This window comes from Carassius gibelio, chromosome B15 (assembly GCF_023724105.1).
Source record: "Carassius gibelio isolate Cgi1373 ecotype wild population from Czech Republic chromosome B15, carGib1.2-hapl.c, whole genome shotgun sequence".
Taxonomy (NCBI): domain Eukaryota; kingdom Metazoa; phylum Chordata; class Actinopteri; order Cypriniformes; family Cyprinidae; genus Carassius; species Carassius gibelio.
In genome coordinates this window covers 10,104,960-10,128,398 of record NC_068410.1, presented here as the reverse complement: position 1 = coordinate 10,128,398, position 23,439 = coordinate 10,104,960, and the positions used below count along the sequence as shown (strand labels likewise).

At 36.0% G+C, this 23,439-nt stretch overlaps 2 protein-coding genes across 5 annotated transcripts in view; one reads left to right on the top strand and one right to left on the bottom strand.

The window, feature by feature from the left end:
• gdpd5b (glycerophosphodiester phosphodiesterase domain containing 5b) overlaps positions 1-18,234 on the top strand; it is a 38,113-nt gene extending 19,879 nt beyond the window's left edge. The window contains exons 3-18 of one of the 4 annotated variants that reach the window (XR_008157087.1): positions 2,272-2,375; positions 4,686-4,779; positions 4,992-5,051; positions 5,337-5,435; positions 6,076-6,169; positions 7,359-7,504; positions 8,950-9,032; positions 10,249-10,399; positions 10,997-11,218; positions 12,682-12,839; positions 13,032-13,179; positions 13,498-13,580; positions 14,355-14,369; positions 15,272-15,384; positions 16,223-16,437; positions 17,079-18,234. Coding sequence is in view for 2 of the 4 variants with exons in the window: in XM_052575893.1 (XP_052431853.1) it covers positions 2,272-2,375; positions 4,686-4,779; positions 4,992-5,051; positions 5,337-5,435; positions 6,076-6,169; positions 7,359-7,504; positions 8,950-9,032; positions 10,249-10,399; positions 10,997-11,218; positions 12,682-12,839; positions 13,032-13,179; positions 13,498-13,580; positions 14,355-14,369; positions 15,272-15,384; positions 17,079-17,146 (1,638 nt within the window). In the remaining 2 variants the exon portion in view is untranslated. The remainder of the gene's footprint in view (positions 1-2,271; positions 2,376-4,685; positions 4,780-4,991; positions 5,052-5,336; positions 5,436-6,075; positions 6,170-7,358; positions 7,505-8,949; positions 9,033-10,248; positions 10,400-10,996; positions 11,219-12,681; positions 12,840-13,031; positions 13,180-13,497; positions 13,581-14,354; positions 14,370-15,271; positions 15,385-16,222; positions 16,438-17,078) is intronic. The other 3 variants (XR_008157088.1, XM_052575893.1, XM_052575894.1) reach the window with 3 other exon arrangements.
• A 956-nt stretch (positions 18,235-19,190) lies between these two features.
• Positions 19,191-23,111, bottom strand: hspa13 (heat shock protein 70 family, member 13). Its single transcript, XM_052575895.1, has 5 exons — positions 22,953-23,111; positions 22,109-22,449; positions 21,816-22,029; positions 21,218-21,385; positions 19,191-19,958 (listed from the first exon to the last, which is right to left on the bottom strand). The coding sequence occupies exons 1-5, from the start codon at positions 22,975-22,977 to the stop codon at positions 19,390-19,392; spliced, it is 1,317 nt and encodes a 438-aa protein (XP_052431855.1). The 5' UTR covers positions 22,978-23,111; the 3' UTR covers positions 19,191-19,389.
• Positions 23,112-23,439: the final 328 nt, after the last annotated feature.

Genomic DNA, 23,439 nt, shown 5'->3' with positions numbered 1-23,439 from the left:
TTGTGGTAATGACTTTTGGCAGGTGATGTCAGTGCTGATTTTTCTCAGTCTGGTGCCATCTTTTAAAGTCGTTAGAAAAATCATTTGGAAAAACAATACTGCATTTGATATTTGACCTGTTTTATGGTGTGATATTGATTTGGTGCATTCAGACAGTCTGTGATGCTGATGGGAGATTTGTAGTATTTTTCTATTCCGAATTACCCATAATCCTCTTTATGCATCTATATTTAGGCATTTTTGGATGATGGGGCTTAGGAATTTATACATGCTTTCTAACTGCTTTTTATGAGCAAAGCGGATCATTCATTTCTGAACAAAACTGTTTTTTTTATTTAATTTTTTTTATTTAATTAATTTAAATTTAAATATTTTTTAAATAAGAGCTTTTGATCTGCATGTTCTTTACTGTGCAGTGAGAAACGTGAATTTCTTTATGTAACCAAGAGTAATCTTTCTTAACAGAATTTTATTTTATTCAATTTAACCACATCAAGGTTTTTATTATTGTGGTGGTTTATACTTCTAATCTTATGTCCACTTTTAGTCTATTTTCCAAAACAAAAAACCTTATGCAAATCATGTGAAGGAATTAGAGGAAGTTGTTGGCCATGTACGGGACTGGCACTTAATCCCTAGGATAGATTAAAGAGGAAAGCCATTAGGAAAATGACTATGACTTGAAAACTATAGTAACATTAGTCTATTCCAACATTAATTCATTCAGAAATAAATGTTTTATTTGTTTTTCATAGTTTATGGAATTGCACACTAGCCACTTCATTAATCCACAAACCCAAATTCATTGTGTGTCATAGACATTATAAAAAAAAAAAAGAAGACAAAGTTGGTCATCATTTAACCAAATAAATGGTAGTATTTTAAGTGCGGCCATTATTCATGGTACATTGGTTATTGTGCCAAGGGTGCATTTGTGCAAACAAAATGTGTGGGAAGTGCCAGTGAAATGCTAAAAAGAAAATATTCTTGACTGCTTTACTGTCTGTGTGTGAGAAAAGCTAATAGAGAGCCAGTTTTATTGGAGAACGGAGAACATACAGCATTGTGACAGTATGTACTAGGGTTACACGTTAGCCTAGAAAATATCTTACCAGATTTGCTGAAATTTTACTCAGTCATTCCATCCAAGAACAGATTTGGAGAAATTTAGCATTACATCACTTTCTCCCCAATGGGTCCTTTGCAGTCAATGGGTGCCGTCAGAATGAGAGTTCAAACAGCTGATAAAAACATCACAATAATCCACAAGTTATTAACACATCTCCAGTCCATCAGTTAATGGCTTGTGAATTACTTGTGGAAGTGATATATTGCTACATTTCTAAAAGTCTGTTCTTAGAAAGAAAGAAACTATCTACTAATCTACATCTTGGATGGCCTGAGGGTGAGTAAATTATAGAACATTTTAATTTTGAAGTACCGTATTTTCCGGACTATAATTTGCACCTGAGTATAAGTCGCATCTGTCAAAAAATACGTCATGATGAGGAAAAAAACATATAAGTCGCACTGGACTATAAGTCCCATTTATTTAGAACCAAGAACCAAGAGAAAACATTACCGTCTACAGCCACGAGAGGGCGCTCTATGCTGTTCAGTGTAGACTACAGGAGCACTGAGCGTTATAGAGCGCCCTCTCGCGGCTGTAGATGGTAATGTTTTCTCTCGGTTCATTTCAAATTAATTTTGATAAATAAGTCGCACCTGACTATAAGTCGCAGGACCAGCCAAACTATGAAAAAAAAGTGTGACTTATAGTCCGGAAAATACGGTAAACATTTCCTTTAATTATTGCAGATTTGAAGTCAATTTAGTTTTTGTATTTCCTGTAAATTTTTGATGTTTCTCTTAGTTAAATTAGTTGAGAAAGTAAGAGTTGAATGTTGGCAACAGAAAGGCCCTTTCATTTACCCTTCAGAGAGCAGAACTAATGTTTCACTAATGAATCTGTGATGAAGGCAGATCTCACTGTTAAAGCCGTTCTATTCATATTAACTGAGTTTAATGTGATATACAGTCATGACTTGAGGCGCTATGAAACTTCTATATTAAATTTCACTAAATCTTTCAACAATATTTTGAAATATTTGTTCTTGAGATTATCTTTTGGCACAGTTTCTCAAAGTGGCTGTATTAATTCATGCTGCGGACATATTTAATAATACGGATGTTGATAGACACAAATTATGTTACAGATTTATTAGAATTTTTAACTAAACTATTTTTATTTGTTGTGTTTCTTTGTTCTAGTGGGAGTGTTTGTGGTCCTTCATTCTCTTCTGCACTTTCTCCTTGTTACTGGTATGGTTTTACTTCTGGTGGGAGGCCCACAATGACTACAGCGAGTTTAACTGGTGAGTTGGCCTTATAAAATCACACACTTTCATCAACGATCCCACAATCTCTGTTTCTCTGAAGAGACATATCTAAGAAACTCATGCTCAAATCCTATGCTCAAATTAATCCATGGAAGTTCATGGAAAGGTCTCTGATAGAACAGTTGCATGTCATTGTAATAGCTTCATGGCATACTATGCAGTGTATACTGTATACTTCATACTACTTTTAGTATGTAAAACAGTATGCAGTATACAATTAATTCATAAGGCGAGTATGTTGTTCTCTTTAAAGTGGTTATTTTGTATTTTGAATTCAATTTGTGTTGGCTTTTGTGAATCCAATTAAACAATAAATCAAGAAAAAAGATGTTGAAAATTCAGGCTGTTCATATTTCTAGTTAAATTCTTTAACATTAAATGTAAGGTCAAACTGAGTAGAGTGGTTTATGGCATTTAAGACCAAATGCAATAATTTCTATTGTTTATTGTTCACTTTCGTGTATGAAATGTAGTAGGGCTGAACGATAAATCGCATGCGATATTTAATGCGCATCTTGTCAGTAAAAACAGTTCTGTAATCAGCGCTAAATCTCTGCACGTGCCTGATTTCACATGGCCCAGCATTAACTACAATATCGAATGTGATTTATTGGGCACCCCTACAATGTAGTATGCATAAAATACAGAGCTAAAATATACATTTATGATATATATTGCTTTAATATAATATATAATGTTTATTAATTTATATATAATTTTAAACTATAACATTTATCAGCATAATCCTGTGCAATATAAAAATAAATAAAAAACTCACATATACATTATTAGTTTTGGTTTAGCTATTCAATTACGCTCTGACATTTTTATAGAACCCGTTGCTTCATAATCTTGTATTTTCCAGGAGCCGCATGCTCTGTAAAACTGGTTGAGGACATTAAAAACAACGTGAGAATGAAAGCCATTGTTTGCTTTGACCTTCAAGGTCATTTTCTCCTAATCTCCCGTTTTCTCTTTCTTTGCAATGTCACTTCTCTCCTTCCTTTTGTGGCCTTCCACACCCCCCGCACAGTCTCAAGGGAGGTACACGAGTCCTTGATGTTACTGCAGAGGACAAGAGAGTTGATTCACAACGACTTCCAGTTATTGCCCAAAGGGACTGTGCATGTAGAATTTGTAATCAGACAGGGGATGCTTGTAGCAGGCAAACCCTTGATATGGCTCCACCCACCCAGCTGCATTTAGCCAATCAATTCTGAAGGAGTGTTTACGGGTGATCTATTATCTGCCCACCCCATGTTTCCATTCTGATCCTAGGCTCAGTATAACATACTAACATACTACTATTGCTGCAGTAAATGAGCACATGTGTGCTTAATACACTACTATTAGAAAGTCTAGCATTAGTAAGAATTTTTAATAGCATGCTTATTATTAACATGTTGGCTGTGTATTAATACACAAAACACATTCAGCATGACCATATTATACATCTCCAATACCTAAACTTAATTACTACCTTACTAATTATTAATAAGTAGCAAATTAGAAGTTTATTGAGGCAGAAGTCATAGTTAATATTGAGAACTGGACCTTGTGACCAAAAAATTATTACAAAAGTAAGAGTATCTTATTTTCAGCCATTTCTGTTTACCAAATTAAAAGGTTTTTTTTTTTATGTAATATTGTAGCATTTGTCATTTTTACAGAATTAAGTTATTCTTTATTGGACGCTACTCAGTTTTTATCTTATTTCACCTGTATCTTGTTTTATGCTACTTTCTAAATTAAACGTGTATGTGAAGATGTCACGAGACAAACATAGCATACTCCTATTTGAAGCATATCGAGGAATACTATGTACTTTTGCACTCACCATTTTTATAAAATAGTAAACCGTATAGACGATTTACTGCACCGTATTCCAGAAAACATAAGCCAGTCAGTGTTCAATTCTGGTCACAGCCGCTCCGTTTAGATGTTGAAGAAAGCTAATGCTGACCTTGATACGGTGCCCTATGGTCTCATGTGTTTTATTTCCCTTTGTTTCAAAGATACACACTAGGCAGATGAGGCTTTTTGCAACACAGATGCCTCTGTCATCCACCTCTTATACTCCTATAATCCTGAGCTCTCATAAGAGCGAGTAAGAGAAATGTGTAGCCAGTTGAAAGATTAGTAGCTTCTGTTTGTTTTTCAGGGGCTTGGTTATTTGATTAGGCCTTAATGCAGTCTGACCATTATGGAGTGCACAAGACAACCAGGAATTCTAATGCTGAATAATCAACTGCTAACATTTTTTTTCCCGGTATTGTGCTCCCACAGGTTTTTATATAACCGTTCAGGGGAGTGGAGTGATGGAACCGTTCCCATATTGGCCGCCACGGCAGCTGGTTTCACCTATATTGCATTTTTAATGGTGAGTTGTAACCGCTCTGTAGCAGTGATACTTCACTGTGGATCTGCATACTAAAACCTCTCCAAAACCACTAGTGCTTTAACAATCTCTCTCAGACATGTGTGTACATGTCACCATTCAGCATTTATGTAATGTTTTAGCTCCATCCCACAGTTTTCACCTCATCTGAACAGTTGCTGTTTTGCACTGAATGTATTTGTTTTTTCATCCAGATTTTAGCCATGTGCCATGTGGCTGTCGGGCAGCAGTTAAACCTCCACTGGCTCCACAAGGTACCCGTCGACCTCTGAAATGTTTTTTTTCTCCTAGAATAGAAAAATAAAAGCTTTTCCGTTTGTGCGAGACAAACCAAATTAACCTTGACACTGTGTCACAAACACCTTGTTATGCCCTGAGGCTTTTGGCCTGTTGGCTGAGTTAAAGTAGTATTTCCTGTTTGTTTATGAACAGCAATGGAGTGGTCTGTTTTTTTTTAAGTATAGTATGCTGAAGAAATGAAGTAGAATTGTGTAAAATGAAGTGAAATAGTATGAAGTGGTCTGTGTTTTTCTCTGTAGATTGGTGTGACAGTCGCTTTGCTCACTACAATAATTGGTGTGATATCGGTCACTCAGATGTGGGGAGAGGAATGGGATGTAGTTTGGATTTCTCTTCAGGTACACTCTTGTTTCCCGCAGTCCTATCAAAGGATAGATGGGAGAATGGAGGATGGAGAATATTAAAATGTCAGGGAAATTTCTGTATACATTTTAGTAGTTGCAGTACTATTCAAAACTTTGGAGTCAGTAAGGGTTTTTTTCTGAAGAAATTAAGACTTTTATTCAAAAGGACGCATTAAATTGATCAAAAGTGCATTGTTACAAAAGATTCCTGCTTCAAACATGCTGTTCTTTTAAACTTTTTATTCATGAAAGAAAAAAACAGTATTACATTTTCCACGAGAATATTATGAAGCTCAAAAGCTGAATATTCATCTTTGCCTTCAAATGAATAAATTATATTTTACAAAATGGTACAATAGAAAACAGTTATTTTAACATGTAATAATATATTAGAATATGACCATTTATTCTGTATTTCTGAGCAAATAAATGCAAACCTTAGTGAGCAAAGACTTTTCAAAAACATTAACAAATCTTACTCCAAACTTTTAAATAGTGCTTTTTAAGGTATACCTATAAGGCTATAAGTGTCTGTTTTGTGTGTGAGGTCATTATTTATGAAGTGATCTTTTTCTACGGACTCTGAGATTTCTCTGTTGTCTAGGCGTTTCTCTTATTCTCTGTTTTTCTTCAGGCTACTGGTCCTTTCCTGCACATCGGGGCTTTAGCTGCTGTTACCGCTTTGGCCTGGCTGGTGGCTGGACAGATGGCACGAGCAGAGAAAACCAGTAAGAAGAATCCACCTCCTCGCTTAAAGATCAGCCTCTCAGTTAGGCATTATTATTAACTAGATGTTAATTATTAAAAGAAATCCTTTTTCCTGATACATTCCTGTCGTCACACAGAGACGCATTGCTATCTCCGCTAGTTCAATGTGCTGGTGCTTCATGTTACAGCATTAGAGGGAAAATGAATATACTGCTATTGATTCCTCATTTCAGTTTACCCAAGCCCATCTGATTCAACTAAGCACAGATTTAACTGGATCATCTTATTAAGTTAATCAGAAGACTTTCTCTTCATTCTTCAGGGAAATACGCTGAGCATAAACTACCATTCAGATTTTTGGAGTTGATGAGATTAGATTGCATTTTTTTGATAAATATATACAGTGAAATATATAAATAGTGTATATTAGTGTGTGTATAGTTATATTATGAAATATTTTTCATGTAAATGTAAAAGTACAGTTTTCGGTTCAAATTTATTTGTGACGACAAAGTAACATTTTTAGCAGCTGTTTAGCAGTGTCGCACAATCCTTCCGAAATCACTCTAATATACTAATCGTGTGCGCAATACTAATTTCTTATTAAAAAGGATGAATAGAAAGTTTCAAAGAACAATTACTTGAAATTGAAATATTTTGTAACATTATAAGTCTTTACTGTCACTTTTGATCATTTTAATGCATCTTTGCTATATAAAACGTATTATGTAATAACAGCCCCCAAACATTTGAATGTTAGTGTGTTAATAATTCACAAATTTCACTTTGCAACCTCTAAATTCCTCTTAACATTTAGAGAACTTATCTCTCCTCTGAAACATACTTTATGCAAGCCATGTGAACTAAAATAACTGTGCAAACTCAATTCCATATATCATGTGTTCAGAAATGTGTCAGAATGCAAACCAAGAAATAATATTTTCAGCATTGCTGCAAGGGACGTTATTGAACACTTAAGCGTACACTTCTATGCTTAGTTTTCTTTTTCAGGTCAGCTACTGTCATGGCCGAGCAACATTTTTTATAAGCACTTAGCTTTTGCAACAAAGATGACATAACACGTGATACCCATTAAAACTGATTAAAAAAGCTGTTTTATAGCCATTTTTGGTTTATGCTTTAAAAAGGCTGTTTTTGGAAGCTGTGCCCGAGTTGTAACTTTAGATAACTAAGTTGTTGGTTCTCTAGGGTTTCAGGTGATGGTTCTGCTCATCTACCTGAGTGTTCTCCTCACACTTTACTTCATTCCCCTATCGATCACCTCACCCTGTATTATGGAGCGTGGGAGTCTCAAAGCAGCACCCGCTATCATCGGTCATCAAGGAGCTCCAATGGTGAGATGCTAAGTTGTTAACATTGTGCTGTGCACTTCCTGTCTTCCCTAGATGCTACATTAAGTTCAGGCTACATCAAGGATTGCTGGAGGCAGTTTGGTCCTTCTTCTCTCTGTGCCCATATCTTTCCTCTGTCTTTCCATCCCTCACAATCTTTCTCTCCCTCCATTTATCTTTCTCATATTTCTTTTCCCTGGCTTGTCCATAGCTAAATATAACTCAGGAAAGAGCCGCGGAGAATCTCTGTGTAGGCGTTGTTCAAGGTTTGGTGGTTATGAAGGGTTTTCAGTAGACCCGTGTGTATCATTGGTGTATTATGCTCTGAAATGGCAAATACACTTTTAACGTGTGCATGTTATTTTTTTTTTTTATAGCAACACAGAAAAAAAATAGCAAATGTTTTTGTACAGTTGTAGTCTAAATCTTTCTATCTACATACACATAATCTATCTAAATAAACTAATATGTAATATGGTGTGTGTGTGTGTATATATATATATAATGTATGTAATTACTTATTACTTAAATTACTCATTTAGTCTGTATTAAATCACATGTGAAACAAATTTGCCTAATTTGCTCTGGGAAAAGCTGGTCCTCCTCTAAATAGGGCTAAAGAAGATAATTGAGAAAGAAATTGAACAATAAAATCATCGTTCATATGGGTGGCTTGCTATAGCAGCAGTGTTATGTAACATTTGAGGTAGCCTATTAGTGCACAATTTTTTTGGAAGAATTTACCGTAATTGTCCTCTGCCACTCCTAGCTACAGCTGTAAACAGCCAAACTTGGATTGAAAACAAGCCTTTACAACACTGCAGGCATTGGTGTAGTATCAACCATCATGGCTTTAAAAGCCAGGATTAAAAAATGCGAGACATAACCAGAAGTGCTCTCCAAAGACACATGCATACTGATCCCAATATATTCCTCTCCTCATTCTCTTGTGCTTCAAACGAGGCGTCCTTCATTTTGCATTGATGTCACATGTACTAGTACATCTAGAACGGAAGTGTGCAGATGATCTCAAGCTGCTGCTTGCATGCCTTTGCATGAGCATGAACCACAGAGGAGCTGTAGATTGTGCATGTGTCTTGCCCTCAAGCACTCCGTGAACCTTCATGAGATGAGTTATTGATTTATATCTGAAGAGCAGGGTGAGAGGAGTCTCACACTTTGGTTTAACAAAGATCTTTCCATTCTCAGCTTCAGATATGCAATGTTATTCTCTGTATCATTTTCACTTAATCATTTCAGGAATTTAACTTTTCCGATTCCATGTTGTTGTTGTTTTTTGGCGTACATCATGCTTGAAGATAGAGTCCAGTTAAACTCCTATAAATCAAATAAATGAATATTTATACATAAATGTTAGTTTGTATTATACTTTATGTAATTATATAAAATATACTAAATATACATTGTTTTTTTCCGCTCTTGTTAAGCTGGCTCCAGAGAACACTCTCCTATCGTTCAACAGAGCTCTGCAGAGGAATGTTAGCGGGTTGGAGGCGGATGTGACCATCAGGTATTCATTTATTCTGTCTGGTTCTCCTCCTCTTGGTACAGATCAATCAATAGATTGTATAGAGCATGTGTATGTGGATGCAGTGTGTGAATGCTTGTGTGGCTGTGTGAGACTGCTGTAATGAGAGGGTGGCGTGACGTCTCTTAGCCCAGTGAGTGCATAGTAATTGAACATTGGGATGGACAGGAAGACTGTATAAAGAAGCCCCCTTAAGCTATAATCTACTCTGCCTGCTTAACACGCATCTTTAGATAATGGAGCAGAAATTGTCCATCTGCTGGGTTGTAATTTATTTTGGTTAAAAACAGTCATCACTCAGGCTTTTTTAGATTGATTTATCATCCATAGTCTATTTCTTTTATGCATACAAATACAAGCAACACTCTATGGACAGCATCCACATCTACAGTAATTTTCTTCTACATGTTTATAAATATATTTATATTTAAATATACAATTATTATAATTATAATTTAATATTATAGGACAATATAATTGTAATTGATTGATTTATAATGTAATAACATATTATATTTAATATAATATAAAAACCTCATTTAAAAAGGTAATTATTCTGTAATTAATCCTTAGTTTAAAATACAATTTCATAATTTAAACAATAAAATGGTTCAAATTTGGAGGCTGTTTTCTCATGATCATCCATATTGATCATTGTGTTGCCAAAAAAAAAAAAAAGTTAAATGTTAAAAAATGTTTTGTGCAGCTGTTTTGGAACAATATTTATTGTGAGAAACACTATACTTGAAATTGAAGCCATCCCTAATTTGTGATTAGTTGTTCCAGGCCACATGTTACTATGGTTGGCATCCTCTAGTTTAAAATGAAATCGGTGGCTAAGAGGCCAAACATCTTGGCTGGTAATCTAAAGGTTCAATCCTTAGAGAGTTTGGTTTACAAAGTACCACTGAGCTCTTGTAAGGCATTTAACTTCAGGTTGTGGGTTGTTAAAAGCAGCTGCTAAATAAATAATAATGAGCTGCAATAATAGTGCTTTTATTGCAAAACCGTTCCACCATTCAGTAAATGCTTTTCGATGTTTTTTCTGTCAATCACAGAGCAAGTCAGCTTCTCTCATTTATTCTCTCTCTTATCATTGAATAATATCCAGCAGTGCTGGCAGGTTGAGCCTTAATGGAAGCATTTTCTCAGTTTCAATCTTAGTGCTGTCTAATCACATATACTGCTTCGGCTGTAGTCTTGATGGTGTGCCATTCCTCATGAGAGACCGGACGCTGAGGAGAACCACAAACGTGAGAAGAGTGTTCCCGGACAGACAGTATGACGATGCGTCATTCTTCAACTGGACTGATTTGACCTCACTGAACGCTGGCCAGTGGTTTCTAAAGGTGTGGGTCATGTTGGCTCTAAACTATGTCAACAGTACAGCTGAAATAGTATGTAATAGTGTTAGTAATATAGATCTATTTATGGTAAGACTGAAGAGTGTTTTTAGATTTATAGTGTACGTTTATAAGAGTTCAATGAATTTTCCAAATTGTAAATAAAAAGTGTATTTCTACTTCAAAATGTAATGTATAAGTCAATGTGGTACTTGCTGCTTCTTTGTAATTAGTTGTGACATTTCCTAGTAAATTTTGAATGACAATTATTTCTACTCAAATGTTTTGTTTTTTTCCCCAGTTTATGTAGATGTGCTTTAATATTCATATAAAGCTTCCTCTGTTGATCATTTATGGAAATGATGTTGCGAAACAGGTCACTTAGAACAAGTCACAGTTATGATGTCAGCACATTAACATATAAAAATCTTAAAGGTACAGTACAAAAACAGTTTATTTAATTAAATGTAAAGGTAACATAAAACTAAATTGTAGCTGGTTTCGGTGCAAAACATTTAAGACTTTACATTAAAACATTAGGACCTACATTTACATTATTGTATAAGTATGTACAGCTGGACTAACTGATTTTACTGAACGCAGGATGATCCCTTCTGGACTGTGCAGTACATGTCAACATCGGAGCGCTGGTCAGTTGGGAACCAGACAGTTTGCAGCTTGGAGCAGATGCTGAAACTAGCAGCTAAGTCCAAGAGCTTAGCCGTATTCACTCTGCGCAGACCGCCGGCCAATCACCCCCACCGCCACGACTGGGTCAACCTCACCCTGGACACTGTTCTGACATCCGGAATACCGCAACAGCAGGTCAGTCTCGAGGGAGTGATGCTCACGTTTGATGTGCTAATGGAAATCTCTTTGTCCTTGGTCAGGGGTTGAAAGAGACATGTTCAGGGATTGGATTCAGGATACAAAACTGTTTCCGATTTGTGAGGTTGTGTAGTAGCGCCCCCTAGCAGTGGCTAATATTAATTGCATAATGGTTGTAAAGTTAACCCTATAAATCCTACTGAATTTTATTTTATATACAAATTTCTAGGGCATTTAAATTATCAAAATGATCAAAAATCTGTTGTGCTTTTTTTTTCTTTTTCTTTTTTTAAAGGTATTCTTAAAAAATAACTACTATTTTTATTTCACAATGAGCACTTACTGGACTTAATCAGCTTGGCTTTACATTACATTTACATTTAATCATTTAGCAGATGCTTTTATCCAAAGCGACTTACAAATGAGAACAATAGAAGCAATCAGACCAATAGGTATAATTCGGAGCTATGTGTCTTTTTATTTTTTATTTTTTTAAGAATAGAATAGAATAGAAATGTAAGTTCTAGTATTAGTTGGTCAAGTGCTGGTGAAAAAGGCAGGCTTTACTTGTTAATCCATATATCATGTTTTAATTTGAGTATCAAAAATGATGCATCATGCTTTAGAGGAATGTACATTTGTCATTATGATATCTCAATCATCATTGTAATGCATTGCGTTATAGGTTTTGCCATCCACAATAAAAACTACAATGCTTTCAAAGTAAAACCAAGTGTTTCACAATACTGTCACACAAGAAATATTTCAGACTTTGTCTGATAACAAAATTCTATCATATCATATTTGCATATTGTCTTACTAAGACACATTATTGGGAGATATAAATTATATATCTATTTTAGTCTGCTATACTGTTATAAAAATATCTTTGATTTAAATTCCAGGCTAATAGAATTTCAAATTTTGGCCATAAAAATGATAAATATTATAAGGTTTTATTTTAAGGTTCTATGTACACTGCCATTCAAAAGTTTGGGATCAGTTTGGGACAAGTTTTTTTTATTGTTTTTTAAAGAAGTCTTTCCTGTTAAACAAGGCAGTATTTATTTGATTAAAATACAGAAAAAAACATTAATATTCTGAAATATTATTTCAAATTATATAAGTGGTTTTCTATTTTAATATACTTTAAAATGCACTATATTCCTGTTATGCAAAGCTGATTTTTCAGCATCATTACTCTAGTCTTCAGTGTCAGATGATCCTTCAGAAATCAATCTAGTATGCTGATTTATTCCCAGTGTTGGAAACAGTTGTGCTGTTTAATATTGCTTTGGAACCTATGATTTTCAGGATTCTTTGATGCATAAATCGTTAAAAGGAACAGCATCTGTTTAAAACAGAAATAAATGTATGTAAATTAGAAATAAATATACATGTGTGTGTGTTGCATATATGTAAAAACATTTCAATTTTGTATGTGTGTGTGTGTTGTGTAGGTGATGTGGACGCTGGACAGTAACAGGGAGATGGTGAGGAGCGTTGCTCCAAGTTTACAGCAGACATCTGTGCAGAAGCTGCCTCTCAACACACTTCATCATAAAGGCATCAGCAGGGTCCTGCTGCGCTACAACCAGGCATCTGCGCAGGACGTCCGGTAGGATGCTGCCCTATTTACAGACATCTGGTCTCGCTTACAACATCTACATTACATAATACAGGACAGTTTTGGAACAAAAGCTGCAGTGTCTGTGCCACTAGTGTAATGGACTGGAAATGCAAAAACCTGTTATTGCGCTGTCAAGTGTGTAAAAGCTATTCATATATCTCTGTGTGTTTATTTTAATAGGCTGTATAATGAGAACAATATCAGTCTGACTCTGTATTCGGTGAACGAGCCGTGGCTGTATTCCCTGCTGTGGTGCAGTGGGGTGCCGTCCGTCTCCTCCGAGGCCCCGCAGGTGCTGAGGAAGGTGCACTATCCGCTCTGGCTCATGGTATGAACCCCCATCTGCTTATAGATTATTCATAAAGCATCGGCACAAAGCCTTCATGCTTTCCAAGATATGTAATTGGTCTGCATCTGCTGTTCTGGCCTTTATTAAAAATAAGAAGCATACTGCCTTTTTCTAGAATATAACTTAAAAATATGATTAATGGTAAGGGGCAAATACAAGATTGAGATTAAACATTTTTACTTAATAAATAAATATTGAGAATTAAAAAATGATCTTGCAATGGCTGTGGCTGTGGCTATTCTCTTACGCCATCTACTGGTGTTTGTGTGCTTTATTAACATTTGTGTTTTTTTCTAGAGTCCGGATGAGTACTGCTTGATATGGATCTGTACTGATCTCATTTCCTTTGCTGTAGTTCTGGGAATATTTATATTCCAGAAGTAAGTGTTCACTTGTTTGACATGGTATGCTGTAGATTATAGGGATGAGGTTTTATTCAAAGTAAGACCTAGTTCTAGTTCAGTGTTATTTTTGGATTATTTATTTACTGGTGTAGTATTTATTAGTATTTTGAATTTGCTTTTGTTTTTATGTTTTAATTTTATTTAGTTTAGTTTAGTGTTAATGTTAAATAAATGATAAAGAATGTTATTAGCATTTTATAATTTTTTTTATTGGTTTTATATATATATATATATTTAAGCTTTTCATCTACTGATTTTATTTTATTTTCCCAATTAATTTTAGATTTAGTTTTAGTTAACCATAAACATTCAAAAAATGTTTTGTAGTATCATCAGATGTAATCAAATATAGCCTGCCATGGGAAATTCACATTGATTGACCTTTACAAAACAAATATTAATGCATCCTGAAACATGATTACCTCTAGCGTGAAAGAGAAGGAAAGAAGGATAAGAAGAAAACGTGTTTGTGTTGATGATGTTTTGCATTACAATATTATGTTTAATACTGGAGATCAGCATCACTGGTAAATGTGTGAACTGAAAACTCAATCTTATGTTGGGCTCTGGATCCTCTACGTTTGCTGCGCTTGCCATAGAAACATTTGCATCTGCTTTTCTTGAACTGACCTCTTAATTCTCTCCCTTTCTTTTACTCTTGTACCCTTTCTTCCACCTCTTCTCCTCTTCTTCTTGCTCTCTGCCTGATGTGCATGCTCCTCTTCTCTGCTGCATTCTGGCATCTCTCAGCTATCACATAATCAGGTAATTGGGTCAGCGCTGTTGGCCCATGCTGCCAGTGTATATCTCCCTTTCTTGCCCTTCTTTCTCTGTATAACCCTGTTTCAATCTATCTGCCTGGATCTTTCGTTCTACCTGTATTTTGTCAATGCTATTACTAACTCTTCTCACTAAACCACAGCCCACATGATTACACTTTAATATCACTGCTTATCATTTAACATATAATTAATATTTAATTGAGGTACATTATGTGGAATGACTTGGATAAAAGTTCACAAACAGGAAGACTTGATGGTTTTGCTAAGTCATTCCGCACTCATCCACTAGGGGGTGACAATCACATGGCTGACAGTTACAGACTATTTAGCTGGCTATATATAATTTTTTTAAATTAAAAATACAGCAAACTAGTAATTGTGTGAAATACACAGTTTAAAATAATGGTTTTACTGTTTTAATATAAATGTATTTAATATTAAAATATCATTTATTCCTTTGATGGCCACGCTGAATTTTCAGCAGCCATTACTCCAGTCTTCAGTATCACATGAAGATTTGAAAACGGTAACTAAATATTTTTGTGGAAACTAATATATTTGTTCAAGATTATTTGAATAGATAGAAGGTTTAAAGAATTAAATATTAATTTGAAATTGAATAATAGTCTTCACTTTTGATCAATTTAATGCTTCCTTTTTTAACAAAGTGTTAATTTCTTCACTGACCCCAAACTTTTGATAGGTAGTGTAAACACACTGTGTATATCAGAGACTACCAATTACTTTAGTAGATCACTGTGAGCGTAACGATTTAAAAAATCATAGGTTTTATTAGCTGAGTCAGCAGTATCAGTGTGAACTCTGTTTGGAGATGTCACTAAGGTCAGTCTGTGTACGTGTGTGTTTGTGTGCACGTGATCACAGGTGGAGAATGAGCGGGATGCGGAGCTACAACCCAGAGCAGATCATGCTGAGCGCAGCCGTCAGGAGGTCCAGCAGAGATGTCAACATCATGAAGGAGAAGCTCATCTTCTCTGGTAAGAGCCACCTAACCACATGCTTTTGACTTTCCTCTTATTGCATGTGTATGAGAGTGCTATACATAAGCTTATTACACTCACTGTGCCCTGAAATACTGGATTCTGATTGGTCAATCAAATCTTTGTATAATAATGACTTGACTTAACATATTTCTCCATTGTCCATGGCACAATAGCGGTGTAATTTTTTTCATGTGTCATATATTACTTCACATTGTTTCTCTTTTTATACCAAGAAGTTAGGAAATCTCTTTGGCAGCATCATGTGACTCAAATCTGAAGGACTTTATAGGATTTATTTTAAAGGAATTGTTCACCCAGGAATAAAAATGAGCAGATTATATAATCCCCTTCAGGCCATTCAAGATGTAGATGGGTTTCTTCATCGGAACAGATGTGGAGAAATTTTGTATTACATCACTTGCTCACTTGCAGTGAATGGGTGCCGTCAGAATGAGTCCGACTCAGAAACACCACTCTAGTCCATCAAGTAATGTCTTGTGAAATGAAAGGCTATGTGTTTTCAAGGTGAAGTTTTTTATCAGCTGTTTGGACTCTCATTCTGATGGCACCCATTCACTGCTGAGGATCCATTGATGATGTGTTTCTTTGATGCTTAGCTGTGTAGTAAGTGGGATAATGTACACCCAATGTCCATTATCGCATTATCTCTTCCAGAGTGACAAAAAATCCCTCTGTCATGGGTTTTTTTGCGATTTTATGTACAGTTGACTGTTCATGTGTTGCATGCAATGTGTTTCTTGATTTAATATTGTGTGAGCATGTGTCCCAGCAATGTTTGCATGCCTCTGTGTGTGTGTTTGCCCTGTCTAAGGTCAGCCACAGTAGCTGTCTACCTCCTGGGTTTGAGTCTGTCACCGCATCCCTTCATCCCATTCCATCTCATTCCCTCTCCTCTCCTTCCTGTCTCTCACTGTCTGCCACCATCCCGTCTCTTCCTGCATCCATTCTTCCATCAATCCATACTCCGCTGACATCCCACAGCTTGAATGATAGGCCAATGGCCAGAGTAACTCTGGCCTGCGTTTGGTGAGTATGAGGGCAATGATAACTAACCCATGTGGAATTCACAAAGAAGTTCTACAGTTTGCTTTTTCACCACTGGCTCTGTTCCAAGTGTGCAAACTACATAAGTAGCTTGCATAAAAAGCATATTAATATATTAAACCTTATGACTGAGCAGAAATGTTCTATACAGGCATAAACTTAGTAAATGATAACACATGCACTCCTTACCATTTGTTTTTACATTTCGAAAGTAGGTATTCTTTGTTGTTGTTATTTAAAAAAAAAAAGTATCTTTTGCTCACAAAAGGCCTCATTTATAGAATTAAAAATGCAGTAATATTGTGAAATATTATTACAATTTTCAATAACTGTTTTATATTTTATATGATATTTTTTCTATTGATATTGTTAAAGAAAAGTAATAGTAAAAATTAGTTTCCATTTTGTAATACTGACTTTGGCCATCTCATTTGGGTAGAAAAAGTATGTGATTGACGGTTTTAAACGGCTTTCACAGATATAATAAAGTGCTGTTGCATTAGGCAGCTCACTAGGGTTTGGAACAGAGCCGATATGATTGAAGATCCTTGGTTTATGGAGATTTGTAAATGTTGTGGGCGTTAAGCATAATTTGTATGGCCTCCTGTCGTCTTATTCCACAGAGGTGAGCAACGGAGTCAGTAGCGATGAACCCTATATGGAAAATGGATTTAACTACTACACCAATTAAGACATTGCTCATTGACTCATGGAACAAAAAAGGACATCACATCCTGATCGGGCTTGTGGTCCATCCTCTGAACTACTGACTCAACTCTTAGCCTACTGTTTCTGATGGACCCCTGTACAGATTTTTTTTTTTTTTTTTTTCACTATTAAGTTGCTCGTTTTAAATTCTGGACAGTAAAGAGAAGTAGGAAGTGCGGTTCTTCTGTTGACTTTCCAAATCTGTGGCCTCTTCCCCTACGTAACGCTTGAGGATCCTGGAATGCCCGTTACCTGCTTCGTATTGAAAGCATGCCTGTGATAATATAGTGGATTTTATCTGTCGGGTTTTGGGGATTTTATTTTTTTAATCTTCCATAGCCAGCCAATGTGGAGTATAACACATTATGCCAGTTTTAATTTGTATTTTTAGACCCTGGTTTGGTGTGATATTAACAGTCTAATGATGCCTTCTGTTCAAACGGTTGTGCGTTTTTAAGAATAAACAGGTGTTTACAGAGTGCCTGCCTTTGACCTTCAAATTATATTTGCTGTATTTAATATACCATCTATTTAGCATGTGGTTCAGTTGTCATTTTGGAAGGAAATCACCCAGCCTTATCGTTTAAGTAGGTATGATGCCAGATTACATGGAATATTTATGTTTGGCATATCTGTGGTTTAATTTAGGAAAAAAAAAAAAAAAAAAATCCCCTAGTTAGGTTTAAATGGTGGATTACAGAAACCAAGGGTCTGTCCAAAATTGAGTTTAGATTGTATAGTTGAACACTGTTTATAAAGGAAGCTGGCTTGGAGTTTCGATGCTGTGCAATATTACTCAAGACACTGTCCTTGTCCGGACGTTGTCTTTTTAGTCTCAACACTTTTGTTTGAGTGGCTTTTCATGTATTAAATATTTTGTACAGGGCTTCCCATTGCTGAGATGTCCTGACCCTTTACTTAATATTGTAAATGTGAGATGTGACGTTGTTTACAGTGGCTTGTGCTGTCACACAGAGGACGAGGCTGAACGCTTGTGCCGTTTGATGTTTTTATTTTGTATTGATGTGTTTCAGAGGTCGAGCAATAAAACAAACTCTGCAGTTTTAACAAGGTTTGTTTTTCTTTGCACAGTAGCAAAGGTTAAAGGACTTTAATCGCACATACAAACAAGGTTCTGTACATAATGCAACAAATGAAATGGTACAGGACTGTACAAAAATAGAATTCAGTGTTTTTTACAATTACAGTAACGTTTTGAATATGCATTCACACTGATAATCGTTTTCCCTTTTGAATTTGTGCAGTGTTCTGAACTCCTCTATATGTAAAGTGCATTAAACTATATTCACACTTTGCAAAAAGTATTTTCACCTCTTAATATTAAGCTTTTAGCATTATATAAACAAAACTGGTCAACGCAAAAAGCAACAACATCTTTCTTTTTTGTTTGGTCCATGTGGGTAATTATACTTCACTTTTATAATATGCAGAAAAATGTCAACCTTAACATGAAATATATATGTAAACATTTATATATCTTTTAATTTACATTCTTATAAAAGCTTCAGTTTGAAGAGTTAATGAACTAAATACCACGCTGGTAAATTTTTTAATGATTTATATTTAACAGTTGGCAGGTGGTATTATGGTTTACTAATACACACATATATATATATATATATATATAAATGAAAGCCTCACAAAAAAAGACTAAGTCTTTAAAAATAAAGTACAAATCAGACTATGCTTAGTCTACGGTACACATTTAACTGTGGCAATTATAAAAAGGCACAAGCAAAACTCCAGTAGACAGAAACAGCTAGCTGAAATCAGAACTAGCCTTGGGCAAAATAAATAAATAGTGGAGACTGAAATGATTATTCAGTTATATACAAACAGCTGCATCCCTGAATATAACATCATTAAACCTGCTAAAACCAGTTGTCAAAGACTTATTGCACAGTTAGTACCAGTTAGGCACAAAGATGGCAATAAACTAATTGATATGGTCCCAAGCAGACACCTGCTGAAGATAACGGGAAAAAAACATTCTCTCAATGCGAAGATAAATGTATAAACTTTAATTAGGGCCCACAAGTCCAGATGCTCCAGTAACCATTGTGTTTGGCCCAATCAGGAGTTCATTGCAAAGCGAATGTGTTTAAGGACGCAAAAACATGTAACACACACATCGTTTAACCAGTTTTTGGTTTGTTGGCACATAGCAGTCATGTGACAAAGTAGCAGTTTAAGTCTCTCAACCAATCAGCTGAAGTTGGTCTTACGAAGGTGCCTGTTGGGAATCTCAATTGCGCTGACCTGAAGAGGCCAAGAGCCGCCCATGATGCCTGCTTGAATGGCCACCCCGGTCACCACAGCCAGGTCAGGGTCCACTGAGGTGTTTGGTTCCTTTCCAAAGTACTGACTAATGAGCTGTCTAATGCGGGGGATCCTCGTAGACCCTCCCACCAGGACGATCTCATCCACTTCCTCTTTCTCTAAATGACCCTCAATGAGGACAGTCTTAATGGGTGCCAGAATCTTCTGGAACAGATCTGCATTCAGCTCCTCAAAGAGTTCCCGTGAAAGCTTCTCCTGAAACAGGACTTTTTCCTCCTGCCCTCCGTTCGCTCCCGTTGTCAGCAGGTGAAGAGGAACACGGAGGTGGACGTGAGGCTCCTGGGTGAGGTTGAGCTTGGCGGCCTCCACGGCCTGTCGGAGGAGGTGGATGTCTTCTTTAAGAGTAGGAGGCACGCCATACTGCTGCCGCACTCGCTCGATGCTGTACTGCAGCAAACGCTGGGTGAAGTCCTGCCCTCCAAGCTTATTATTACCTGTGGAGATGAAGACCATGCGTTAATCTCGTGCTGAAACAGGAGGACGCTTGTGCACCTGATGTGACCATTTCCATGTGTGGTAGGTAAATGTCATTGAGGTTTTGCTGAGATTGCATTACCCAAAACCTTCTAACCTAAATACCCATTGAGGTCAAACCACAGAGGCTGGGGAAAAACGTGGTACGAGTATTCAAATACAGAAGGTCATAACCAGAGTCCCTACATTCTATAAAACATGAATTTCAATGATTTTCTCTGAATTTTCTAAATCATTTGTGAAGACTGTATGAGGATTTTAAAAAACAACTCAAAACAAATACAGTAGAACCGAACTAGAAAAATTTACATTACTACAAAAATAAATAAAAATAAATCCATGAAATTTGAATTCATATATTTAAATTCTAATATTAACGTATTACAAATATAATAAGATAATACAAATTAATTGTTTTATATTTTAAAGGTGTGTGTTGTGCTGTCGCTCCTAATGGTTTTCTACTTAGAATGTTTATTTTTATTATGCATGGTGCATGAATTTCGCCATGAAGAAATGACGTGACCCGCACTGTTTCGCCCGTGCGTGCGCGATACGTCAAATTGTTGTACTGTTTGGTCGTATGACGCGCAAAGATTAAACAGCTAAACATGCTCTTTGCCAGGAAAACAAACAGACAGCTGGTACTTGTAAGGCTGATTTGACGACGGAGAAAATACTGAGTCGCCTCTTTTTTGTTGGATAGGACAGGAGGAATAATGTTAGGGAATTCATAATTGTGACAAAGCAAAACACTTTATAGAATGATGAACCTGTCATTCAAGCCTTTAAAGTTTAAACCATTTCAAAGAAAAGGAGTAATTGGAAATGATAAAGGATTATGTATTTTATGCATTATAATATTAGTCTGAACAAAAACGGCAAAACAAAAATGCAATTTCACTCTCTTGCAGGAGGTAGCGCTTACGTAAAAGCAGCAATAGCACTGTGCCTAAGTGCCTGAATTCTACATTAATGTGTAGAATGGTTAGCGACCAAATACAACTAAACTTTGCTTCATGTTACACCGATTATTTCTTCCTTGTCTTTGCTTTAACAAACAAACTTGTAATAATGGAGAGAATACGGAGCAGGATGTATCTCAAATATGTAAATAGCATAAAGCAGCCCTGCCCATTAATCACACAAATACAGTATACCTTCCATAGTAAAATCTCTCCTAGTTGATACATTTATAATGTCATATCACCCAGCTCACCTGCCATTGCTCTGGTAAGGAACATGCCACCTTGCTTATTAAGAAGTGACACATCTAGTGTTCCTCCTCCCAGATCCACCACCAGCACATTAAAGACTTCTGCTTTATGCAGTCCATAAGCCATCGCTGCCGCCGTGGGCTCATTTATCACCCGCAGGATGTCCAGCCCTGATGAGGAGGACATGCAAAATGATCGATCAGTTCATTATTATAGAACATTAGCAGCTTTTACAAGGATATTTTTACTGATTTCTAGGGAAGACCATTATAGCCACGTGATATAAAAAATACAAAAAGTTAATTGCAAGACAAGTCATTATTCCGAGATCTAAACTTAGAATTCTGACTTTTTCCTTGCAATTCTGATTGTAAAAATCTCACAACTCTTGACTTGTTTCCACTGAATTCTGAGTTTTCTCAGAACTGGGAAAAGTTTGAATTGTGAGAAGAAAAGTCGCAATTTAAGTTAATTTATTTTTTGTTTGAGTGCCTTGGTCAATGCAATAAATGTGTAAAGAAATTCCAAATTGTGGATTCCGACTAAAATGTCCAGCTTTTGCGATTAATGTACACCTTAAGAAGTGAGTAGTAAACTCACCAGCTAGGTTAGCTGCTCTAACGGTGTAGTTTCTTTGCCTCTCATCAAACTCTGCTGGCACTGATATAACCGCTTTATCGATAGGTACTCCTAGTTGTTTCTCTGCCATCTTTTTCATTTTCAACAGGAGACGAGATCCGATGAATTCGGGAGTAACTGTGAAGGTGCTATTTGTAGAGACTAAAAATTCTGCACTCCCGTTGTTGAAGATCACCTAAAAAAAGTTAAGAAATGTTAGAGACACTGTAAGCATTGCAAGAGCAATTAAAGACTGTATAATATCAAATGTTTACCTTAAACGGGTATCGAGCGCTCGCTTTCTCTAAAGTGTCTTCATCGAAAATCTTCCCTATAAATCTCTTGGCATCATAAATTGTGTTTTGAGGATTTATGTCAGACAATTCCTGGCCCTCATGTCCAGAAAACACACCGGTGGAGGTGAACGACACCACACTCGGAATGCTTTTGCGACCTTTGTCATCTTCAATAACCTCAATCTCGCCTGTGCCAGGCTGAAACACTCCCACGGAGCAGAAAGTGGTCCCAAGATCCAACCCAATGACCCTGGGCTTCGGAGGGGGCAGGTACTGCTGTCCCAGATATCCTGCCAGGAACAAAGCCAGGATGACAGAACCTGTAGGGACACACAGAAATATATATGACTAAGAAAAAAGTGATATATCAGGAAATTATATAGTCATATAGGTTACCATAAAACTTAATGGTTACTATAAGCATGTCGTTCATATATATTATAAAAGTATATAAAACGTGGTGTGTAGAAAAAAAGTAAAACACGACAATTCTAGACCATATTCCTGGTGCGTTAATGCGCAAACATGATGATTAGAAAGATAGCTAACTAGATTTTGAAACATAGCCACTGTAACTAATGTAAAGTTAGTTTGAAGAACAGATACCAGCGGTGTCTATTTTTGTTGTTGACTTTTTTTGTTGTCTAAAGTTGTACAATATATATCTGTCTGTCTGGTATACCGGTAGTCATCCACGTACAGTCAATTCTTACTTTCATGACAGATGCGTCAGTCCTATTTCTAGCTAACTGCTACGTAGATGGTCATTCTGTTAGAGCTGACATATATCTTTACGAGTACATTAGTTTAATTTAACACTTACCTATTATGGACATTTCCCCGGCCATGTTACCAACCCAATATTTTATGGATATTTGAGATATAAGAGATGTTCATTCAGTATCTGCGCCGGCCGAACGAACATACACGTCGACCTAATATCGACTGTTTGGATGATGGGGGTTGTAGTTGTTTTAATCAGTAGCATGGTCTCCAATGTGATAGGAACTGCTGATGTTAACTACATTTCCCAGAATGCAATGTAAAGCGCGATCGGACCTCTGCACAACTTCCTGTTATCTTTTTTTAATTTCGAAACCGGAAGAAACTCAACATTCTTGTGCGCATCTGCGCAAGACAGAATGCACGGTACAAACCTTTACTGTCTATGGTACAAACGAACAAATAATATTGATAATAATAATAATAATAATAATAATAATAATAATAATAATACATTTGAACAATATGAAAAGTAAGGATATATATATATATATATATATATATATATATATATATATATATATATA